This window comes from Cheilinus undulatus, linkage group 17 (genome assembly GCF_018320785.1).
Source record: "Cheilinus undulatus linkage group 17, ASM1832078v1, whole genome shotgun sequence".
Lineage (NCBI taxonomy): Eukaryota > Metazoa > Chordata > Actinopteri > Labriformes > Labridae > Cheilinus > Cheilinus undulatus.
The window spans coordinates 38,808,661-38,831,089 of record NC_054881.1 but is presented as its reverse complement, the minus strand read 5'-3'; the positions used below and the strand labels follow the sequence as shown (position 1 = coordinate 38,831,089).

The 22,429-nt window shown below is 39.6% G+C and overlaps 1 protein-coding gene across 2 annotated transcripts in view; it reads right to left on the bottom strand.

The window, feature by feature from the left end:
* The window catches only part of si:dkey-34e4.1 (carboxyl-terminal PDZ ligand of neuronal nitric oxide synthase protein), a 96,526-nt gene that overhangs the window by 72,295 nt on the left and 1,802 nt on the right, over positions 1–22,429 (bottom strand). For both annotated transcript variants that reach the window (XM_041810186.1, XM_041810187.1), the window contains exon 2: positions 19,431–19,502. In XM_041810186.1, the coding sequence (XP_041666120.1) occupies positions 19,431–19,502 (72 nt within the window). The remainder of the gene's footprint in view (positions 1–19,430; positions 19,503–22,429) is intronic.

Sequence of the window (22,429 nt, the reverse complement as noted above, 5' to 3'; positions counted from 1 at the left end):
ATGGTGTGGAGGGCAGTGCTGGAGCCGTTTGGAGTCCTAAAGAGGAGCACCCAAAGTTTGCACACATTATCTATCCAATTAAGGAATACCAGGGTTCAGAGTCTGTATCCCTGATCCCAGTGACCTAGAGCGTTCCTCTGGGAATCACACAAGGAAGACATGAAACAAGGGTTTCTGTGACGACAAGAAGACAAAACAGCAATATTTCTACTGTGAATGAGTCAGTATGATAACTTTAAGTCCATTCATTTAAAGATAGTGGGCTTAATTCTCAACACTGAGGCTGCTGCATTCGACCAGGGTTTTTTTTTCTTCCTTGCAGCCACCCTCCCAGAAAAGCCGAGCCCCCAGGACCGGCACAAACCCACGGTTACATTTTTTTCAGACATCAATTTTGACTAGAAATGCAGTTTTGGATTTTTGTCCCTATTCCCAAACTCCTTCCAGCTGATTCTGATAGAGTGGATGCTAGCACTCAGAGTGTGTTGCTGTCCCAGGAAATCTGTCCTCAAACATGGGCAATCCTTGAGAGGAGCTGATGTTGTTTGGCTGGAGGTAACTCTGTGGTGTCGAAGCCTGTTTGATTGTTTTGAGGGCCAACAAAGATTGTTTGAGTGGTGGGAGAGCTTACTCTGTGCCTAACAGTGAGGGCCTTCACTTTTCAAATTTTTCTTATGTTGCAGCCTGATGCAGAAAAAAATAAAACATTGCTACAGTAAAAAACTAGAAAAGCATTTGGAGACTGCAGACCTCCACCATTAGCCCTATCTCCAAATAGTGAAGAATCCTTTAACAAATTCCTGGATCCGTCCCCATGTGCACCCCACCACGGCATTCACCGATTACTCCCTCCCCAGTGGGGTGAACACACAGTCAGGCAAAGCATTGGCTACAGGTGGACTGTAATGGTGGAAGCATTGCCTGCTGGTGCCAACAGATGCACTGACAGTTTCACCCATGGTCTCACTGGATGACTGGAAGTCATGGCAGAGGGTGAATATTCCTCAATTCCTCCCAGCATTGAGAGTATTCTCACTACAATTCGCTGTCTTTCTCTCTGTTACGCTCCGACTCGTCTCCTCAACCGGGCGTGCGTCTTTCAAACTCTATAAGCTCCAAAACTTTGAATAGAAACACACCCAAAATGCTGCTTGAATTGAAGTTACTCATGTCCGCCATCTCCTGGTGTAAAGTGGTAACAGCACAGACCTCCGCCATTAGCCCTGTCTCCCAATAGTAAAGAATCCTTACAAAAATTCCTGGATCCAGACGGTGATCCGGATCAGTCCCAAAATCTAATTAGTTCTTCTTTATGCCATTTCTGACATTTCCTGAAAATTTCATCGAAATCCGTTGACAACTTTTTGAGTTATGTTACTAACAAACAAACAAACGAGCAAACCCACCCAATCCCATAACCTCCTTGGTGGAGGTAAAAATGCACTTTCATTCTCATTAATCTACACCAGGGGTGTCAAACTCAGGGCCCGGGGGCCAAATCCGGCCCGTGGTACAGTTACAACCAGCCCCCAAGGTCATATCATATTTTTATTATAGCTGGCCCTGAAATATGAGGCAGACAGCTTTCCTCCAGTATAAAAATGCAAACTTAACCTTGATGATTTATAATATACTAGCTGAATCATAAAAATTAGAAAAAGGAAAAACTAAAAATATTTTGATAAAAAGTCAGGAACGCAAGAGAAATTTGTGTTTTCTCTATATTTTCAATTTTGCATCTCACAGTTATAACAAAGTTATGGTTTTGACTATTTATTTTAAGTTTTACCCTTTACATCTACTAACTTTTACTTTTTTTCTCATATTTTTACCTTTTAGATTCATAATTTTACATTTTAAACCCTATTTTGACCTTTTAAAGTCATTATTTTGACTTTTATTTCATGTTTTGACCATTTTTGACTCCTAAGTTTTACTTTTATCTAGTTTTTTTACCTTTGAAATTTAATCTCATATTTTGGCATTTTAAACTGACAATTTCAAAGTTTATCTCATATTTTGATTGTTTGATGATTTAATGATCATGATTTTGACTTTTATCTCAGTTTTGCTGACCATATCAATGCCTAAATTTGACTTCTATGTCTTTTTTTACCTTTAAAACTTGTGATTTTGAATTTATTTCATCTTTTGACTTTTAAAACTCATGATTTTGACTTTTATCTCATTTTTGACTGTTAAAACATCATGGGTTCAGTATTCTATCTCCTTTTAAAGCATTATTTTGACTATAAATGTCATGTTTTTACCTTTAAAACATATATATTTGACTCTGATCTCAGATTTTGACTTTTTAACTTACCATGTTGATCTTTTAATCTCAAAGACATTTAGGTTGACACCCAGTGGTTAAATATTGGCCCTGCTAAGCCCTCAGGTTAGACTCAAACTCAGAATCCGGCCCCTGCTGTGATTGAGTTTGACACCCCTGATTTAAGTCAGTGGGATATTTTAGTTTTTATTTTTAACAAATTTGCAAAAATTTTTAAAATACTGTTCTCACTTTGTCATGATAGGGCACTGAGTGTTGATTAATGAAAATTAAAATGATTTTTTTTGACTGTAGCATCAGGCTGCAATATAAGAAAAACAAAACAAAGTCTGACGGGTTGTTACAGTTAAACTTCATCACACCATCTATTCGACAACAGAATAACTAGTCTGTTTAATGAAATATAAATATGTGTATTTGGTCCACAGTGCTGGTCACATGCAACCACTGACATGTCTCCAACCCATTATAACTCCATTAAAGTTATTTTCCAGTACTCACTATGAAGCTGTCACAGCTACAGCTGTCTGACAGACGTTGGCAGCAGGAAGTCAGCACCAATTTGACATCAGCTTAGCCTCAGAGCTTTCAAACCCCGTCTACCTCCTGCATGTTTGAACAATCGCACACAGAGAAGAAGAACGAGGGGTAAATGTAGCTACAATAAAAGAGAACATGAAGGTGCTGAGACAAAGACAGTCACGGTGCAGGGAGGAGACCTTGAACTATCGCAGCAGGAGAACCAGACCTTGAGGCTTTTCCACACAGGAGCGGGATGAGAGAGATGAATGTGAACGCACACACCTACCGTATACACAGCAGCACACAACTCCAAATATCATTTAGAAGTAGGGCAGCCTATCTGCCAGCTCAGAAGCCCGCAGCACTTTCCTCAATCATTATCCAACAAACGATACCATAATACAATAGGCCTAGTTTATCTGCCTACTCATGCTGAGAGGACGCTTCCAGGCACGGACTCGCAAATCTCAAACATTTTTAAAGTAAAGACAGAAGAGTTTGTGGTAAAATGTGGACCAACTTTAATTAGAATAGTTTGTTTTTAAAGCTGAATACAGAAACAGCACAGGTTCTGACTTTATATTAGCATTAAGACTACGTACTCTGTTATCCTGTGATGGTACTTTAATATTCTAAATCAGGGCTGTCAAACTCAAGGCCCAGGGGCCAAATACGGCCCATGGAAGAATTATATCTGGCCCTCAAGATCATATCATATTTGTATTCTAACTGGCCAACCAGTATGAGGTCTGCAGATTTCCTCCAGTATAAAAATGTAAACTACAATGTGATTATTTAAAATATCCTTGTTAAGCCATAAAAACCTGAAAAAGTAAAGAGTAAGAAACACTTAATAAAAAGTCAAGAATGTGGGGAAAGAAATAAATTTGTGTTTTTATTTCATATTTTCAGTTTTGCATCTCAAGATTACAACTCAAACTTATGATTTTGACTTTTTCAACTCATAATTTGGACTTTATATGTCACATTTTTATCTTCCCAATTTTAAATTTTAAGTAATATTTTGACTTTTTCACTTCCTCACTTTGGCTTTTTAATCCCATATTTTGACCTGTAGGACTCACAATTTAAAATTTCAAGTCATTTCTTTACTTTTAAACTCATGATTTCAATTTTTTTCCCACAATTTGACATTTTAAATTAATATTTTTTACTTTTTATATCATATTTTGACCTTTTAAACTCCCAATTTAGAATTTAAGTCATATTCTTAACTTTTTCAGACATCATTTTGAATTCTAGCTCATATTTTAACATTTTCAACTATAATTTTGGCTTTTTAATCCCATATTTTGACCTGTCAGACTCACAATTTAAAATTTTAATTCATATTTTGACTTTTAAACTCATAATTTCGAATTTGATCTCATGTTTTGACCTTTAAACGTTCTCCTCATATATTTGCTCTTTAAAAACATTATTTTTCTATTTTTAATATTGTGTTCTGATATTTGAACTAATAAGTTGGTATTTTTATCTGAGATTTGAGCCTTTAAACTCATTTTTACTGTTTTGAATTTCCAAATGATTCATGATCAGAGCTGTTTTGTCATATTTTATTACTGGTGAAAATTAGGTTGACAGTTATGGATAAATGTTGACCCTGTTAGGCTCTCAGGTTAGACCTAAATCCAGAATCCGGCTCCTGCTGTGATTGAAGTTTGACACCCCTGTTGTAAATCCACCAGGGGTAAATCTCTCCCCTTCACTAAACTTTGAGAACCTGAGCAGGAGTTAGTATGGCGCAGATATGGTGGTCAAGGTGAGGTTAATAAAGGTCAGAGATCTTTGGTTCATTCAGATGAAAAAAAAAGAAAGAAAGCTCCACAGCAGTCCGACTGAGGAAAACCGTGCAGACTCATCCAGATTTAAACCATCTCAAGGGGCAATCAGGAAGATCCAATCGAATCTGTGAATTTATGGGTCGGAGAATAGCTTTCCCCAAAAATAGACCCGGCAATGAGCAAAACAAAAGTGGAAGAGAAACGAGGACAGGAGGAGTTCTGGCTCTTTTCGATAGCATGCAAAGCCCGGACGTCCTGCTGTGAGGAGCTGGTGCTGATGATTCTATAGAGTTCCACTTCAACAAAAGATGAAGCAGAAACACTAAATAACAGCACTAAAAACTCACACAGTTTGTAGCAGGGTTTTCCTACATATTCAATAAGGCGACTTGTCCAGAGGCTGTGTTAGAAACGTACATAAAACAAGCAGTGAGTGATGATGTTTGCTCAGGAAAAAGAACATTAAAGCTTTAAAATTGTGAATATTAAAGCAAAGTAAATTAAGTAAAGTCATACTTTATTAATCCCTGAGGGGAAATTCACAGTTTGCACTCTATTGTTTTACATGCTACACACACATAGACAGAGTGATGGCCTTGCTGCTCTCGTTGAAGCGCTGCCGTGAGCTGTTGGGGGTTCAGTGCCTTGCTCAAGGGCAATTCCAACAGTGCTCAGGACCTGATCTGACACCTCTCCAGCTACCAGGCCGAAGTCCAGACATGGTCCGACCGGGACCATGTCTGGACTTTTAGCGACATCTAAAGCTAAACAAACTGGCACTGCAGCATTGCGCAATATATTCATTTAACCCCAGAACTTTTAGACCCTGGTGGTCAAACTCCTCAAAAGGTTCCTAGCTGCAGAAAGTTCCCTCTGTCTAAAACAGTGGTTCTCGACCTTGGGGTCAGGACCCCCTTGGCGGTCGCGGGACACTGGGATGGGAACTGGTCTCCAGTTGCCCTAAAAAAAAACAAAAACTATTTTTAAAAATACACCATTGCCACTTTACACCAATTTTGTCAAAAATTTTACCCCTTTTCATCATTTAAACACATTTTTAGCATTTAACACCTATTTTTGTCAGTTTTAAACTCTTTCAACTACTTTTTTCTGCCTTTTTTCCACTCCTAAACCAACTCTTACAACTTAAGCTTAATGTTGTCTCTGTTGGCACATTATTGCTACTACTAACCCCTTTTAACCACTTTTTACACTCAATTTTTCCCATTTTAACCCCATTTCACCATTTGATATATGCCCATTTTTGCTAGTTTCACCAATTTCTGCCAGTATCTGCCTATATTTTTTCTCAGTTAACCCATTTTTGCCAAATTAAAGCAATTTCAGCCACATTTTAACTCCCTTTCACCAGTGTTTACACCCATTTTTGCCACTTCAACCCATTTTTGCCATTTTTATCTAATTTTTGCCACTTCTAAACCATTTCTGCTACTTTTAAAATCCAATTTCACCACCTTTTCCACAATTTTTTGCCATTATTGACCCAGTGTAGCAGTTTTAAAACCATTTACGACATGAAATATGGATATCACAGCTTAACTTGACAATGGACCATGGTTTTGCCGACCTCCATGGTCCCCCAGTTTGGCTGGATGCCAGAAAGCTCTCCCATTTATACCCCTTTATGGACGACCTTGTCTGCACATGACTATTCCAAATTGTGCATGGCTGTGTTCAACCACCTTCAGGTACAGTGGGGGTCCCCGGTCTCTGGCACCTTTATTTTGGGGGTCGCGGGCTGAAAAGGTTAAGAACCACTGCTCTAAAAGCACCTAAACAGATGGAACCAGCCCTGCCATATCACTCCCACATGTCCAACCCCTGCTTTGTTGACTTTAACTCTGTTTGTTCTTGAGATTTGAGGCCCTGCAGCTGCATCAGTAGCAGGCACGTTTCAGCACTGATGAGTTTCTGCCTATAATCTCCACTGGGACCTTCACACAGACATGTAACCATAAGCTTTGACTTGCTGGCATATTGCAATACCACTGAAAAGAGCAAATAGCCCTGCTGTCATACAGCTGACCTGGTTAAAAAACATCCATCCCAATCTGTGTCTGCGACAGGCGGATTTTATGCTAACAGCCTGTTTTGGAACAAAATGTCTGTTACTCTTGGAAAAAGGACTCTGCAACCACACTCTACATAAATGTATCAATTGCAAACAGAATAAAACCACAAAAAAGTCCACTATACATGGCGGCTGCAGACAGAAATGGTCAGAAATGTCTATGAAGGAGAAGTGCCTCCAGGCGCTGCAGCAGGATTGAGTTCATGGCTTCAGTGATGTCTTTTTGTTAGTGCTGGGCTTGTTTTGGGAGAGCGTGGGTAGAGAGGATCAGAGTATATAAAGCTTGACTAATTGTTGTGCTGAAAGACATGGCATAGCTTCAGGGGCGCACGATGAAAGCAGAGGCCTGTGTGTTTCTGCGTGCGACATGATGCTTGGTAGAGGAAGCAGGGACCACTCACCACCTGTCTGTCCATCCATGTGAGTAAAGACCTGCTGTCCCTGCAGTGCATTTATCCAACTGCACACCAGTGTGGGAAAAAAGGATGAGCAAAGCAGAAATACAGCAGAAAGATGTGGCTTACATAACCTGATATTAACTCAAGTGCAGATGAAAACGACTGTGCATGGGTTAAAGCTAAAATATCATTTCTAAACTCAGCATGGAGGAAAGTCATTTCACAGAGGTGATGTTTGGAGGAGTCACGGAGAGGCTGATGAAACCAAACTCAGCGTTTCTCTGTGAATCTGCAAAGCTGCTCTCTTATGAAAAACAAAAAGTGACTTTAAGGTTTTTTGTTTTCCAACTGTCAGCTGAACTTCTTAAAGGGATACTTCAACATTTTGGCAAATTTGCCCATTGCCATAATCCCTATAGTCTTACTAATAGGTTCGTTACCTTTAGTTGTCGGTGCAAGCTATTTTTAGATCGGCGGTGCCGAGATAGGAGCTGCTCTGCCAACGCAATGGATTCTTATGGTATCCCGGCTTTCCCTCATCAAACTCATCAAATACACAATCCAACAACTCCAAAACGCTCTTGTGGACAAGTTGTGACTTCTATATTCACCACGCTATGAAATAATCATGGAACATTACGAGATGGAGATGTTTTAAAGTTAAATGCAAAGCCAGAACTACACTCCAGACATGGCTGCTGCACTGTGTCACTCCACCCAGTGGTTTACATAATTATACGTTATTATTTTCTTGTTATGATGTCATGATTAGAACTGAAGGTGATTTAAAAAAATCAATCAATCAATAATAAAAAAAAACTAGAATGGCCGTCTGAGGCAGCAGACCCACGCCTAAGCAGCGCCGCCGAGGAACTCACGCTCCCATTGATTCCTATGGTGTTCAAAATTTCGAAGTCTGAGAAAAACCGAGCGGGTGCGCTGATCATCACCAAAATCTAATTGATTCTTCCCTGTCCCTATCCCAATATTCCCTGAAAGTTTGGTGAAGATATGATTTTCCGTTCTCGAGTTATCTTGTACACATACAAACAAACAAACAAACGAACAAACACAGATACGTAACCCTTTACATAACCCCCTGCCGATTTCATTGGTGTGGGTAAAAACAAACTACAAATGTAACCATATAAAGTAGGGGTCAAAATGTTTCCTAGGGGACTATCTTTTCCATAATTTTCACCAATTTCTGGACACCGCACAAAAAATGAAAAATTATGAAACTTGATATTGGTGGTAATTGATGACTTGTGACTGTCTTTGATAACAATCTTAAAAAAATATCTTCTCAGCATTTTTATTATGGAAAATATCTCCATCCATCCATTTTCTATACCTCTTATTACGTTCCGGGTCGCAAGGGGGCTGGAGCCTATCCCAGCTGTCATCGGGCGAGAGGCGGGGTACACCCTGGACTGGTCGCCAGTCAATCACAGGGCTGACACATAGACACAGACAACCAGGCACTCTCACATTCACACCTACGGGCAAATTAGAGTCACCAGTCAACCTAATGAGCATGTTTTTGGTGGTGGGTGGAAGCCGGAGTACCCGGAGAGAACCCACGCGTGCACGAGGAGAACATGCAAACTCCACACAGAAAGAGGCAACAGCGCTAACCCCTGCGCTGCCGTGCCGCCCTCATTCAGCTGAATTGAAAATTGAACAACCTGGCAATTAAAGGGTTAAAAACACAGAAAATCCTGAAAATGACCAAAAATTTGCTTTGTCATGATCAGAACTGGAGGTGATAACAAAAAACAAAACCAAACATTTAAAAACATATACAAGTTATGAATATTAACATTTAAAGTAGGTGCAGAAAATGTCCCTTAGAGATATATCCGTGTAGTCACTGTGAGAATCAAACACTGCACAACAATAATAATGTACCAAACACAATGTTTTTAAATGTTTTTAAATATAAATCATGAATTTTAGCATTTATGGAGGGTGCAGAAATTGTCCCCTAGGGATATATGTGTGTAGTCGTTTAAAGGTTTAGTTCCTTTCGTTTTTTTTATCAACAAACACAAGCAATAAATTATTCTATATTATAACCAATACAATATTAGATAGAACTATCACTGAACAATTTTGAAAAATATCTCATTGTGATTATTTTGACTCGTATTGCAAATTGGATAGGGATTGATGTATTGAAAGGAGTTATAATTTTTATGCCATTCTCATATTTTATAAGAAAAACATACAAAAAAGTAGAATTTTTGTAGCGTATTCTGTGGATGATTGCATGAGCTGTAACGCATAACATCTCTGCTGCAAAAAAAATAAAAATAATAATAATTAACTGCTATTTTGACACAGATTTCAGGATAAAGACATACTGCACCTTCTGAGATTTGAAAATTGCAGCAGGCTATTTTGCGATTTAATCTTATTTTACATTTACTGCCCAGCCCTAGTAAAGTCTAAGGAAATATCATGATGCACTAGCATGGTCGTTGTTTGAGCCCCAGTGTTCACTAGTTTTCAACAAGGTCTTGAGCCACATCTGCGTCTGGATGACTTCCACTAAAGAGAGCGGATCAAGCAGAAGTTAAAAAGTGTCGACAGGTTGTGACTCATTCTAAAGTGACTGTTAATGACGGAGAATAGGACACCAGCTCTTTGGGCCTTTTTAGACCAACAAAGGCTGACCGCACCCTTTGAAAGCTGACATCACATCTAATCCAGTTCACATATAGGTCACTTACTATGCTATTGTACATCTGCCATTAAGCTAGCATGAATAGGCTATAAAGTGAAAACAATGGCCCCCAATATGTGTCATGCTTCCCTAAATACAGCAAAGCCCATCGTTCACACATGAGAGTGCACACAAAACAACGGCGGATCATCCGCCCCCACCCTGATGTGTAACCCCCCAGGAGTTAAGCCCTGCTCTCATTTTCTCTGCTGGTTTTCTGGGACATGTGGGGGCACCATTTTATGCAAAAATGTATTTATGATACAGTTTGGATTGGATTTTGACTTCCATTCAATGTCTTTTTCAACAGATGAGTCGCACAGAAATGCCTAATTTCGAAATCTACAGTCATATTTAGTAAAAACAGATCCATGTGAGCTAAGAACACACAGATTTAACCAACTGAAGAGCAATACAGAAGGGCTAAAGGCATAAAAACAATATTTCTGAGTGTAACTGCAAAATAATTTATCAAATTTGACAGTTTAGTCAGAGAGAGGTGGTCCATGTGAGCAGAGAGAGGAAAACCAGGATGGTTCATAACAAGCAGGAGAACTCTGAAACTCTGGTGGATTAGCTGTGCTTAATGAGTCGACGGTTGTTAAACTCTAATATGGCCTTTTGTTTTCTAATTCAATTAGAGGCGGCTAGGCCAATATTTGTGCGGCATTTCAGTTTCTTAGATAAACCACGACCTGATGGTCAGTGTCGTCTAGGAGGAAAACAACACAGCATACAGAGCCTATAAAAGTGTTCAGCCCCTAGGATGTTTAAGGCTTTTAGTAATTATATAAATCAATCATGGTCAATAAAATCTGGCTTTAAAAATACAAAAACCACTTCAATCTCAAAGTAGTAGGAGAAAGAATGCTGTGTCTGGAAGGTCCAGGCACTGGTTAATCAGTATCCCTGGCTACCATTACACCATGAAGACAAAAGAACACCCCAAGCAACTCAGAGAAAAGGTTATTGAAAGAGTGGCACAGAGAAAGCCACTGTTGAAGAAAACTCAGATTCAATCCGGACTAGAGTTGACCAAAAGGCATGTGGGAGACTCCATGGTTAAGTGGAAGAACGTTCTTTGGTCTGATGAGACCAAAAAGCAGCTTTTTGACCATCAGACAAGATGCCAAACACACCATCCTCACGGTGGAGCACAGGGGTGGCAGCATCATGCTGTGGGGATGCTTCTCAGCAGCCAGGCCTGGAAGGCTTGTAAAGGTAGAGGGTAAAATGAATGCCGCAAAATATTGGAAAATCCTGGAGGACAATCTCACTCACTCTGCAAGAGAACTATAGCTTGGGAGAACATTTATTTTCCAGGAAGACGATGAGCCGAAGCGTATACAGAGAAAGCCACACAGGAACGACAACAAGGTGAATGTTCTGGAGCAGTGCTACTCAACCCTGCTCAACCAGAGAGTCAAATAGTTGAAAAATACCTTTGCAAGAGCCACAAACTAAGTGGTGAAAAGTGGCAAAAAAGGTTAAAGTGGCAATAAAAATAAGTTAAAGGTGGCAAAAATGGCCATAAAGCTGCAATAAAGTGGCAAAAGGAAAAGAAGCAAAAACAGGCAGCAACAGGCAAAAATGGGTGAGAAGTGACAAAAAAATGAGTTACGGGGGCAAAAATTGTCAAAGGCAGCAAAAATGAAGCGAAAAATCAGTGAAGGTTGATTAAAAGTTGACTAAAAGCAGCATAAAGCTGGTAAAAATGAGCAAAAAGGCAGCTTATATGGGAGAAAAGTGGCAGGAACAGCCAAAAAGGAGGAAAGTAGCAAAAGACAGGGAAAAAGTGGCAAAAATAGGGGAAAATTGGCAAAAAGAAGTGTCAAAAATGGCCTAAAAGTGTCAAAAATGGCCATACAGCTGCAAAAAGTGGCAAAAATGTGGAGGGTAAGTAGCAAAATGGCAAGAAACAGGCAAAAATGGGTGAGAAGTGACAGAAAAATGAGTTACAGGGGGCAAAAATGTTCAAAAAAATCTGTTTAAAGTGACTAAAATGACCAAGAAAGCAACATTAAAGTGGCAAAAATGGGCAAAAAGCTGTAAAGGTGGCAAAACTTGGAAAAAAGTGGCATTTAATGGCAAAAGGCAGCTTAAAAGGGTGAAAAGTGGCAAAAGAAGGAGAAAAAATTGCAAAAAATCAGGACAACAGTGGCAAAAATGGGCAAAAAATGGCAAAAATTGGGCTAAAAGCAGCAACAACTGATTAAAATTGGCCAATTAAAGCCCAGGGTACAAGTTTGGAAAACAAACTGATTACTGTGACTTGCATGGATAAATTCTGAGGTCAAAGTTTCCTTTTTTTTAAGGTTGTTTGGGGGAATAATGTTTCAAATTAAGACATAAAAGAGCCACAAATCATCACAAAAGAGCCACATGTGGCTCCAGAGCCACGTGTTCAGTATCAGTCAAAGCCCTGACCTCAATCCAATAGAGATTTAGAATTGAAAAGGGCTGTTCATGCCCGATTCCTGTGCAACCTGTCAGAGCTTGAGCAATTTAGTGAAGAAGAACAGAGGAAAATTGCAGTGTCCAGATTTCTGAGCCTGACTGAGACCTATCCACACAGACTCAGAGCTGTGACCGCAGACAAAGGTGACTCTACTAAATACTGACTTAGAGGGGGTGAATATCTATGCACTTGTTTGTCAAAAAAGCTAAATTATATTGCTCATGATTGACTTTTAAAACCTATAAAAGGGTAAAACATCCAAGGGAATGAATTTTTTTATAGGCACTGTAAAAATTACCTTAGACAACAAACTTAGAAGCTCGTCTGCCAGTCAGGCCAGTGCTTCAAAGTATTAGCGTCAAACTTTTTTACAATCATGTTACTTCATGTCAGATCTTCCATCTAGAGTTTGAGGAGAGCTAAAAGATACTTAAGGAGAGTAAAACGGTTGGTTTCACTCTCTAAAAGGTCTGGAGGTTCTGTTTTTCCCCTGCTACATCCTTCCTGTCAGCCAAACATCTGCGCCTGACAGAGACACGACAGCTCAGTGTGCTCTCAGGGGATCAAATCGGACTCATTTGACCCTTTACCGAAAATTAAGGTACAAGAAAATAAATAAGTAAACAGATGAAATTTGCCTCTTTCTTACACAAGATCTCCACATGAGATGCTCCCTGACAGACATGCGGACAAATGCAGAAAGAAGGAGGGGGAGTGTTAGTGAGACTCTGGCTGAGGAAAGCAGAGGCTGCATCCTGACGGACATGTGAGGGAAGCTTAAAATCCCATTAGAGCCGATCAAAATTCAAAGGGAAGCATTGCACAGCCTGCCCCCAGAGTGAAAAATCTATTCCTGTCCGCACTGAGTAGATGGGCAGAGATGGGCTAAAACGAGATGGTCTATTTCGGTAGGAGGAGAGTGAGGGGCGGGAAGAAAACAAGTGGGAGGAGGGGGGATGACAGAGGAGAGAATGGCCTTTAACTGGCTTCTGTTTTAAGAGACACAGCAGCCCTCCTGGCTGATTCCTGAGACCAGTATGTGCACCCTGAGCTGAGGATATTTACACCAAACCTCATCATGTGAGGGGCAGCAACCTCAGATTTTTGGTCAGCTTTACTGGAGGCTGTTAAAATGCAAAGAGTCAGAAACATTTATACATGCAAAAACATGAGTGTGTGCACTCTGGGTGGTTTCTATACCACTGCTCAAACTGAATGAAACAAATTCTTACACAGCAGCACAGTAGGAGCAGTCAGCCATAAAGGAAGGAGCTTTAACAAAACACAGCTCTGAAAAGATCCACAGGGTTCTAAACTGGGTCTTTTCACGTTCTTGCTGTGGGAATGGCAGGTGTTTGTAACACGGTGGAGGTCTCGTCCCGGCGTTCTCTGCTCCGTCAAACTCACTGTTTGCTCAGAGATGATCAGGCTGCCTCGTCTCTCTCCCCTCTCATGTTTGCTCCTGTTTTCTCACATCGACTGAGACTAAACAGATTAGCCGAGGGAGATGAAACGACTAACGCCTCTGCCAGCCACCACGCAACCTCCCTCTTCATGCCAGGACTTCCTCTCAAGTCTTTCTCCCCGCTGCCATCACTTCATTCCTCACTCTCTTTAATCCCACTGAACTCCGCTGAGTCTCGGAGCAGTCCCTGAGCAGAAAGGTGGTGGTTTTGAATTAAAGACAGCTCCTTTTTCTCTGGTGAAGAGAGATGAGGAGAGTGTCAGGAAGGCCAGGCAATATTGCTCCACACAAAGCTAATTATGTTTGACTTGGCAGCCAGTCTCAAACATGGGCGCCTGCACTCTACGATGCACGTGTTTCCTTTTACACAAGGAGGGAGGGACTGGCACAGAAACAAAACCAGAGATATTTCAAAACAAGCACTTAACACTCTTTTCTAGCTTCTACAACAGCCAGTATCAATTAAAAAACTCAACCAGTCACTGCTTGAACAGTATTCATGGCTACCATTACACCATGATGACAAAAGGACACTTAAGTCAACTCAGAGAAAAGGTGAGTGAAAAGTGTAAGTTGGGAGATGGATGCAAAAACATTTCCAAGGCTCTGAACATCCCAGAGTTCAGTTAAATCCTTCATGAAGAAATAAAGGAATATGTCACATGTGGAAATCTGCCTAGATCATACCGTCCTCACAAACTGAGCGTGCAAGAAGGAGACTAGTGAGAGAGGCCACCAAGACTCCTATGACTACTCTGAAGGAGTTCCAAGCTTCATCAGCTGAGATGGGAGAGACTCTGCAGACAACAACTGTTGGCTGGGTTCTTCAGCAGTCAGAGCTTTATGGGAGAGTGGCAAAGAGAAAGACACTGTTGGAGAAAACTCAGATTCAGTCTGGACTAGAGTTCACCAAAAGGCATGTGGGAGACTCCATGGTCAAGTGGGAAAAAGTTCTTTGGTCTGATGAGACCAAAATGGAGCTTTCTGGCCATCAGACAAGACACCAAACACTGACATCTCCACAAACACGCCATCCACACGGTAAAACATGGTGGTGGCAGCATCATGCTGTGGGGATGCTTCTCAGCAGCCAGCCCTGAAAGCATACAGCGAAAGCTACACAGTAATGGTTTAGACAACAGTGTTCTGGAGTGGCTGAAGTCAAAGCCAAAGACCTCAATCCAATAGAGTAGTGGTTCCCAAAATAGGGGCAGGACCCCCTAGGTGGTCGCGGGACACTGAAGCAAAGTCACGGGACACTTTCTAAAAAAAACAGAGGAATTTAAAATGATTTAAAATGCCACATGTGATCCATTATTGAAAAAAATCTTCTTAAAATGAGTTCAATTAAAGGAAAGCTGAGGTTATTAAGTGAGATTTGTGCTCAAATGTAAATTAAGTGTTCAAAACTCTCAAGACTGTAAACTTGAACATGATGCTTTGGCTACATCAAACGTTTTGATCACCCCCAGCAAGTGGAGGGAGGAGTCCCTGGCAAGTAATAGCTTTGGATTTTTCATTAATTTTTTTTTGTTTGTTTGTTTTCACTTTCTGTGTTCAAGCTTACTTTAGCTTTTATTAGTTTTGGGTTAGGTTTGTTAGTTTAGTTTAGTTTTAATTGTGCAAAAATGCTTTATTTTAGTTTAGTATTTATTCATTTCAGTGTTAGTTTTAGTTTCTTCAGATAAATGTCAGGGCTGAGTGAACATGACACGTTCTAAAAAATACATTTAAACAGGCTACTCTTCACTAATCATTTTATTTATTTAAAGATGTTTGAATACAACTCCAGACATTAAACTACCACTGTGTGAAGTCTTAACCAATCAGATCAGGCAATTTTACACTCGTCAGACTTGTGTGTCGGTGCCAGTCAGTCTGGTTGTGTCAAAGACTAAAACTAAGGATATTTTTTCTCTATTTTTATTTTATTTTAGTTAGTTTTTTTAAGCGCACTATAGAGTTTCAGTTACTTTTTGCTTTTTGGATAGAGCTTCTTTTTTATTTAGTTTCAGGTAACTAAAATTAATTTTGAATTTTAGTTTTACTTATTCAGTTAGTTTTAGTTAACTATTATAACCTTGGTCTGTGGTCTCTGATGCTGTTATTTTGTGGGGTCACTGGCTGAAAGGTTTGGGAACCCCTGTAGTTGCCTGCAATAGGGAATTTGTGTCTGGACTTGAAAAGGGCTGTTCACAGCTGACCCCTGGGCAACCTGACAGAGCTTGAGCGGTTTTGCAAAGAAGAATGGAGGAAAATTGCAGTGTCCAGATGTTTGAGCCTGATTGAGACCCATCCACACAGACTCAGAGCTGTGATTGCAGCCAAAGGTGAATCTACTAAATACTGACTTGTACGGTATGCAGTCACTTATTTTACATTACATATTTTTATTGTTTGATTGACATTACTTTGAAGAAATCTATTTTTACTTTGACATTTAAGGGTTTTTTTCTCAGCATTTTTTGGTCAAAAAAATCCAAATTATATTGACCATGACTGATGTATAAAATAATAAAAAGAGTAAAACATCGAAGAGGGTGAATACTTTTAATAGGAACTGTGTGAGACCCAGCTGAAACTTGGAAAACTCACTTTATAATTTCACCCTCAGGCCAACTAGGATGTCTGCTTTATGTTATTATTTTGTGGTATTTCGTACTATTTAATTTTCCGACAGCGCCTGCTGCTCAGAGAAAGTTGTGCAGTCTGGCTTCAGAGCTTCAACTGCAGCGATGACATGACGCAGTAAAAACTAAGCCCCAGTCATCCATCGGTCAGTAAACAGTAATAACACCAGCCTATAAATAGTAGCGTCTCTGTAGCCACAGCCAGCAGAGAAGGCATTAAATACACATGACATATTGATGAATGAGAGGTAGTGTGTGTTTTTTATAGACTGGTCTTTTCCCATCAGGCACTGTTTACATCAGTCACAGGGGACTCTAGAAAGCAGCGCTGTGCTTTATTCATTAGAAGTAAAGATAGTCTATACAATAGGCTGAGTAACTACCTAAATAGACCCACACATCTATTATACATTAGAGGCTTTCTTTAGATCTCAGGGGAAACTCTGTATGCATCCCTATCTGAGCATGTGTACTCCATATACTAATGATGCAACCAGTGGATTCTCTTCTTATAAAAATGTGCACATTAACAGATTGATTTGTTGTGAAAATAAAAGGTTTATACAGATTTTGTAAATTCAAAAGCATCTTCCAAACCTGGCGTTTTCTGTTCTGCCTGAGCCTGCATGATGCTGACTTTACAACCACATTGATTTGTCTGTTTGGAAAGTGCAGGGAATAACAAGCCTGCACACTGAGCCCATTTACAAAGCAGACTCTCAAAAAAAGTCTGGATTTATTCTTCTTCTACTGGCTTATATTTGTACATTTAGTTTCCCTAAAATACCTCTTTGCTGCAGCAGGTTTCCTCTGATTTTATACGCACAGTTTTTACACTTAACATAACAAAGCAGCCCCAATCTTTTACACTACATGAGCCAAAACAAAGTCCTGAAATAGGATGATTTCCCAAAAGGATATAAAAAAAAGAGGTTGGATGTTGTACCTCCAAGCTCATGCATTTTTCAGAGGATAAAATGCACATTATGGATTTTTAGTCACTGCAAAATCTCACATTTCCTTTTTTTTCCTGTATGTTCACTCAGCCAAGCTAAAGAGCCTTGTCGTGTCTGAAGCGAGCTGGTCTAGTGAGTCACACTCATATTACAGAACTGCCCCGGCTGTCTTATAGGGCTCTGCGTTAACTTCTGGGAGGAAATGCTAGCCTGCTGGGACAACGAGAGGGGAAAATGATTACAAGGTCCCCATAGTAACTCTACTGGAGTATGATATGATGGTGTGAATAACAATGAGGAGAGTGAATGCAAATGCGATAGACGGAAAGCAAGTAAATCTAAAGGGAGGGAGCTGATTGGTATATTTTTATCAGCTCAAGACAATAAAACAGCTAAGAAGTAGGATTTACTTCAGCTAAAGATGCTGATAATGCTTAAACGCTAACACTCTGTGTCCTTCAACTTTCACAGACATCACAGAGAGGGTAATTTACTACTTCAAAACAAAAGCCAAACACCTAGCTTTCTCTTCTTCTGCAAAATTCCCTCTTGAATTCTTTACCGAAAGTGGAGCAATCTAGGGACGTAACATTATCCTGAAAATACAATCAGAAACAATGCAAGTAAAGGACAGTTTAAATCGACTGAGATAAATCAACAATGCAGTGGTATTTTTTGACCAGAAGAGGGTGCTGTTTTTCTTTGCTACTCCTATTTGACATAACTGCAAAAATATAAAAAAGCATACTTTTCACATTAAATTTGAGCAAACTTATGATAAAGAAGTTCATGTTTGCATTAACAGAATTAATCAGAAAAACCATGATGTGTCAAAGTTTCCCAGATAATATTAGGGTGGGTATATTTACTGCCACCCAAGTATATTTGCCATCTTTTCTTGTTTAATCTCTCTTTTTTTTAAATCAATAGGTTGGTTGCAATCATGTGATTCTGAATGTTCGCTCGGGATCAGGAAGGTGGACAGCCATTAGGAATGAATGGTGTGAGGTCCCACACTGATGTTGGACGAGAAGGCTTCTCAGTCTCTGATCTAATTCATCCCAAAGGTGTTCTATGGGGTTGAGGTCAGGACTCTGTGCAGGCCAGTCAAGTTCATCCTCACCAAACTCTCTCATCCACGTCTTTATGGACCTTGCTTTGTGCACTGGTGCACAGTCATGTTGGAACAGGAAGGGGCCATCCCCAAACTGTTCCCACAAAGTTGGGAGCATGGAATTGTCCAAAATCTCTTGGTATGCTGAAGCATTCAGAGTTCCTTTCACTGGAACTAAAGGGGCCAAGCCCAGCTCCTGAAAAACAAGCCCACACCGTAATCCCCCCTCCACCAAACTTTACACTTGGCACAATGCAGTCAGACGAGTACCGTTCTCCTGGCAACCGCCAAACCCAGACTTGTCCATCAGATTGCCAGATGGAGAAGCGCGATTCATCACTCCAGAGAACGCGTCTCCACTGCTGTAGAGGTCAGTGGCGGCGTGCTTTACACCACTGCATCTGACGCTTTGCACTGCACTTGGTGATGTATGGCTTGGACGCAGCTGCTCGGCCATGGAAACCCATTCCATGTAGCTCTCTACCACTGTTCTTGAGCTAATCTGAAGGCCACATGAGGTTTGGAGGTCTGTAGCGATTGACTCTGCAGAAAGTTGGCCACTTCTGTGCGCTATGTTTGCAGTCTGTTCCTTGATGATCCTGACGAAGGCCACGAGCTAAAATGCATCTGTTTAATACATTTGTTCCCTAAACATCTGCTAATGGTGAAGCTTTGTTTCCACGTCAGTACAAAATGTCAGAAAACATAAACAGGAAGAGAGAGTATATTTAAGATGATTTGCTTTGTAAAGTAAAAGCCTGGTTATGCATTTCTTTGGAGAAATTCCCTCAGTTTGTACGAAATGATTTTTCTGCTATACACCAAAGCAAGCCCCTTGTAGGGAGGTTTATTGAGGTAAAACTTATGGAGAATGACAGTTGGGAGACACGGTCAACACTCAGTACATACATGCCTTGTATGCACTTAACCAGTGCATTAATTACTACAACATGTATGCTTTCATCTTACCCTGATTCTCCTCATGGCTGCCACTATCTCCATCCGGCTGTTGGGTCTGGGCACATCGAGACTCCCCACATACTGTAGTAAACAATCACACAGAATCATGTTAGATCATATCAAAGCAATCTGACAAACAGCAACACACTCAGTAATATTGCTATTTTAACTTTAACAGCACAGAGGAAAGGTCCAAGTTGTAGATTGCACAGAGGAAATGAAAATTCCACGATGACTCCACCAATTGGTTTGTGGCAACTGTTTTGAATCTTTAGCTGTGTCTCAATTCAGGGGTAGCATTATTCCAAGGACTATGCTTGGCTTTGAGCGATGCACTGGATGCATCCTTCCATGGCCAGAGAAAGCATGCTGAATTCGGAGGAGCTTTTTAAATGGAAGGGCCTTCAGCGTACCCCTGTGAGGCAATCGGTCCTTAGATGTGACCGCCAAGGATGCAGCCTGTGAATTGGGACACAGCTATTGAGTCTGAGTTTTTGTTTGTTTTCTGCTAGAAAACACCACTGGGTGAAAATGCATTGCTGATGGTTAACGGGTTGCTATGTTAGGTGGACTTTTCAATCAAAGGTAGCTATGTCCTAAAGCACTTTCAGCTACTGTGAGCAAAAGGAGGCGTAATTTAAAAGAATAACAGTATGATGTTGGAGGAAGATTTGAACTAATTAAACACAATAGTTAAAGTAGTACAGTAACTAACTGGTACATTTTCTCATCTGATTTCATTAAAGTGGAACTTCAGAGCCAGTGCAGCGCCCCCCGCTGGCTATAAGGAAGAATGCAGGTTTGTGGCACTTCCACATTAACCATCCACTACTTATATTGAGTCTATGCTGCTGGGTCAACACCTTTTCTGACATTTGCAAAGTCCAAAATGGACCGAAACATAATGCAATAATTACCATAAAGTTATATAAAAATATTAGTACTTTTCTGATGTTTGGTTGCTCCCTTTCTTCTCCTTTAACCTCCTCCTCACCTCTTTCATGGTCTTACTACAGGGAATACAATACAGGGGCAGGTAACAGGAGGTGTATGCCTTTAGGGCTTTCTGCCAGAAAGCTTTGCCTCACTTTTCCCAGGAGACGGTATCGCTCAACTGACGTTACCGCGAGCAACAACAGGTGTGCAACACACAGAGCGGGAATGAGAGATGCTGTTTACTACAAGTCAGTGGAGAATCAAAACAGATGAAAACAGGTGGTTAACAACGCCTTTAAAAGTGACACATAATTGTTTTAAGAAAGTGTAGCAGCTAATCTTTCTCTGAGCAGAATAAAACTGGATTCATTATAGTTGGGACAGGTCAGACTTTACATTTAGTAAAAGTCAAACATGAATTACATGCAGCAGTGTTATTATGGCAATCAAGCTTTTTGTTACTTTGATTTCAGGGAAAACTTAATTTGATTAAATAAATGCATTAACTCGCTCCAGATGTTGCTTTAAGGCAGCAAAGAGCCAAATAAATGAAAAAATACCTGCGAGAGCCACAATCTAAACCTGGGGGAAATCCAATAATTACTAAATAAAAATATTACTGAGAGCACGCAAAGAGCTTGGCTTCAGCTTTCATTTTTGTCATCTTTATTTTTACACAGCCAATTAAGGTAATTATTTGGGTTAAAAAGCCTTCACTTTTTATCCCTGGTTTTATTCATTTCACAAAAAAAAAAAAAAAAAACACACTATTCTCTGTTTATGTTGTTCAGCTTATAGTTAAAATAACAGCTAGTCTAAATACCATAATAACGTATTTATTCAAAGAGATTACTTTAATATGGTTAACATTAGAGATAAAGTTAGAAAAATTGTTCAATTCTGGAATGAGATGCTTTAAAAATGTGGAAATTATGCATATTTTTGCTAAATACCATCACTCTGTTAAAAAGCTGAAATCTTGACATTCATCTTCGATATATAAAATAAAATTTAAATATATGTAAGTTTGTCTGATGGAGGTTCAAAAATCAAGTCTATGATTGGGACAAAGTCATATTTTAGAATAAAAAAAGCAGAATTGTAATATATTCCTACTAGGGCTGCCAAGATTAATCAAGTTAATTGCGATTAATCAAGGTCCACAATTAGTGCAGATTGCGATTAATCGCATGCTTTTTTATTTTTATTCAGAACAAGTTGTTTTTCTCTGTGGTGTAGATCATGTTTAAATATTAAATCTACCAATAAAAGTAGGTTTGTATCTAACCAGGAAGTCAATTACCTTTTGTTTACAACAGTAGAAAAATAAAAAAGGACACTAAACCGTTTAAGATGCTAAATAGTGGAGTTTTAAAATGTGAAAAAGAGTGTGATTAATTGTGATTAACTACAGAAATTAATTGTGATTAAAAATTTTAATCTTAAAACAGCCCAATTTTGTACACACAACTGCTACAGACCTAGCTTAGACCTTTGTTTCTTATTTAGTAATGGATTACTTTTAAGAATAAGTAACTAATAACAGACTACCTGAATTGTAAAACGAATGCGTTAGTTACTTGTTACATCAAAAAAAGTAATCTGAGTACTCTCACAGATTACTTTGTAATGCGTTACCCCCAAGACTGCTTTTTATGATTAATTAATTTAATCAATAAAATAATCAGGCTGATAATCAGTTGATCCGTTATTTTAACCATATCAAATTAATTTTTTTTTAAATAAATGAGTTATTACTGCATATAGATTAGCTGGTATTCTAATAAATGAGCGGAGGATAATGTATTTTTTAATGACAACAAATTCTGATGAAGTTGACAGAGGAGATAAAAAGTAATAGCTTAAACCAGTGTGACTCAACCCCGCTAAACCAAAGAAACAAACTGTTGAAAAAATGCCTTTGCAAGAGCCACAATCAAACTGGGGAAAAGTGGCAAAAAATAAGTGAAAGGTGGCCAACGTGGTCTGAAAGTGACAAAGAAGTGGTAAAAAATTGGTGAAAAGGGGGCAAAATAGGAATGCAGTGGACACAAGTGGCAAAAACTGGTGCA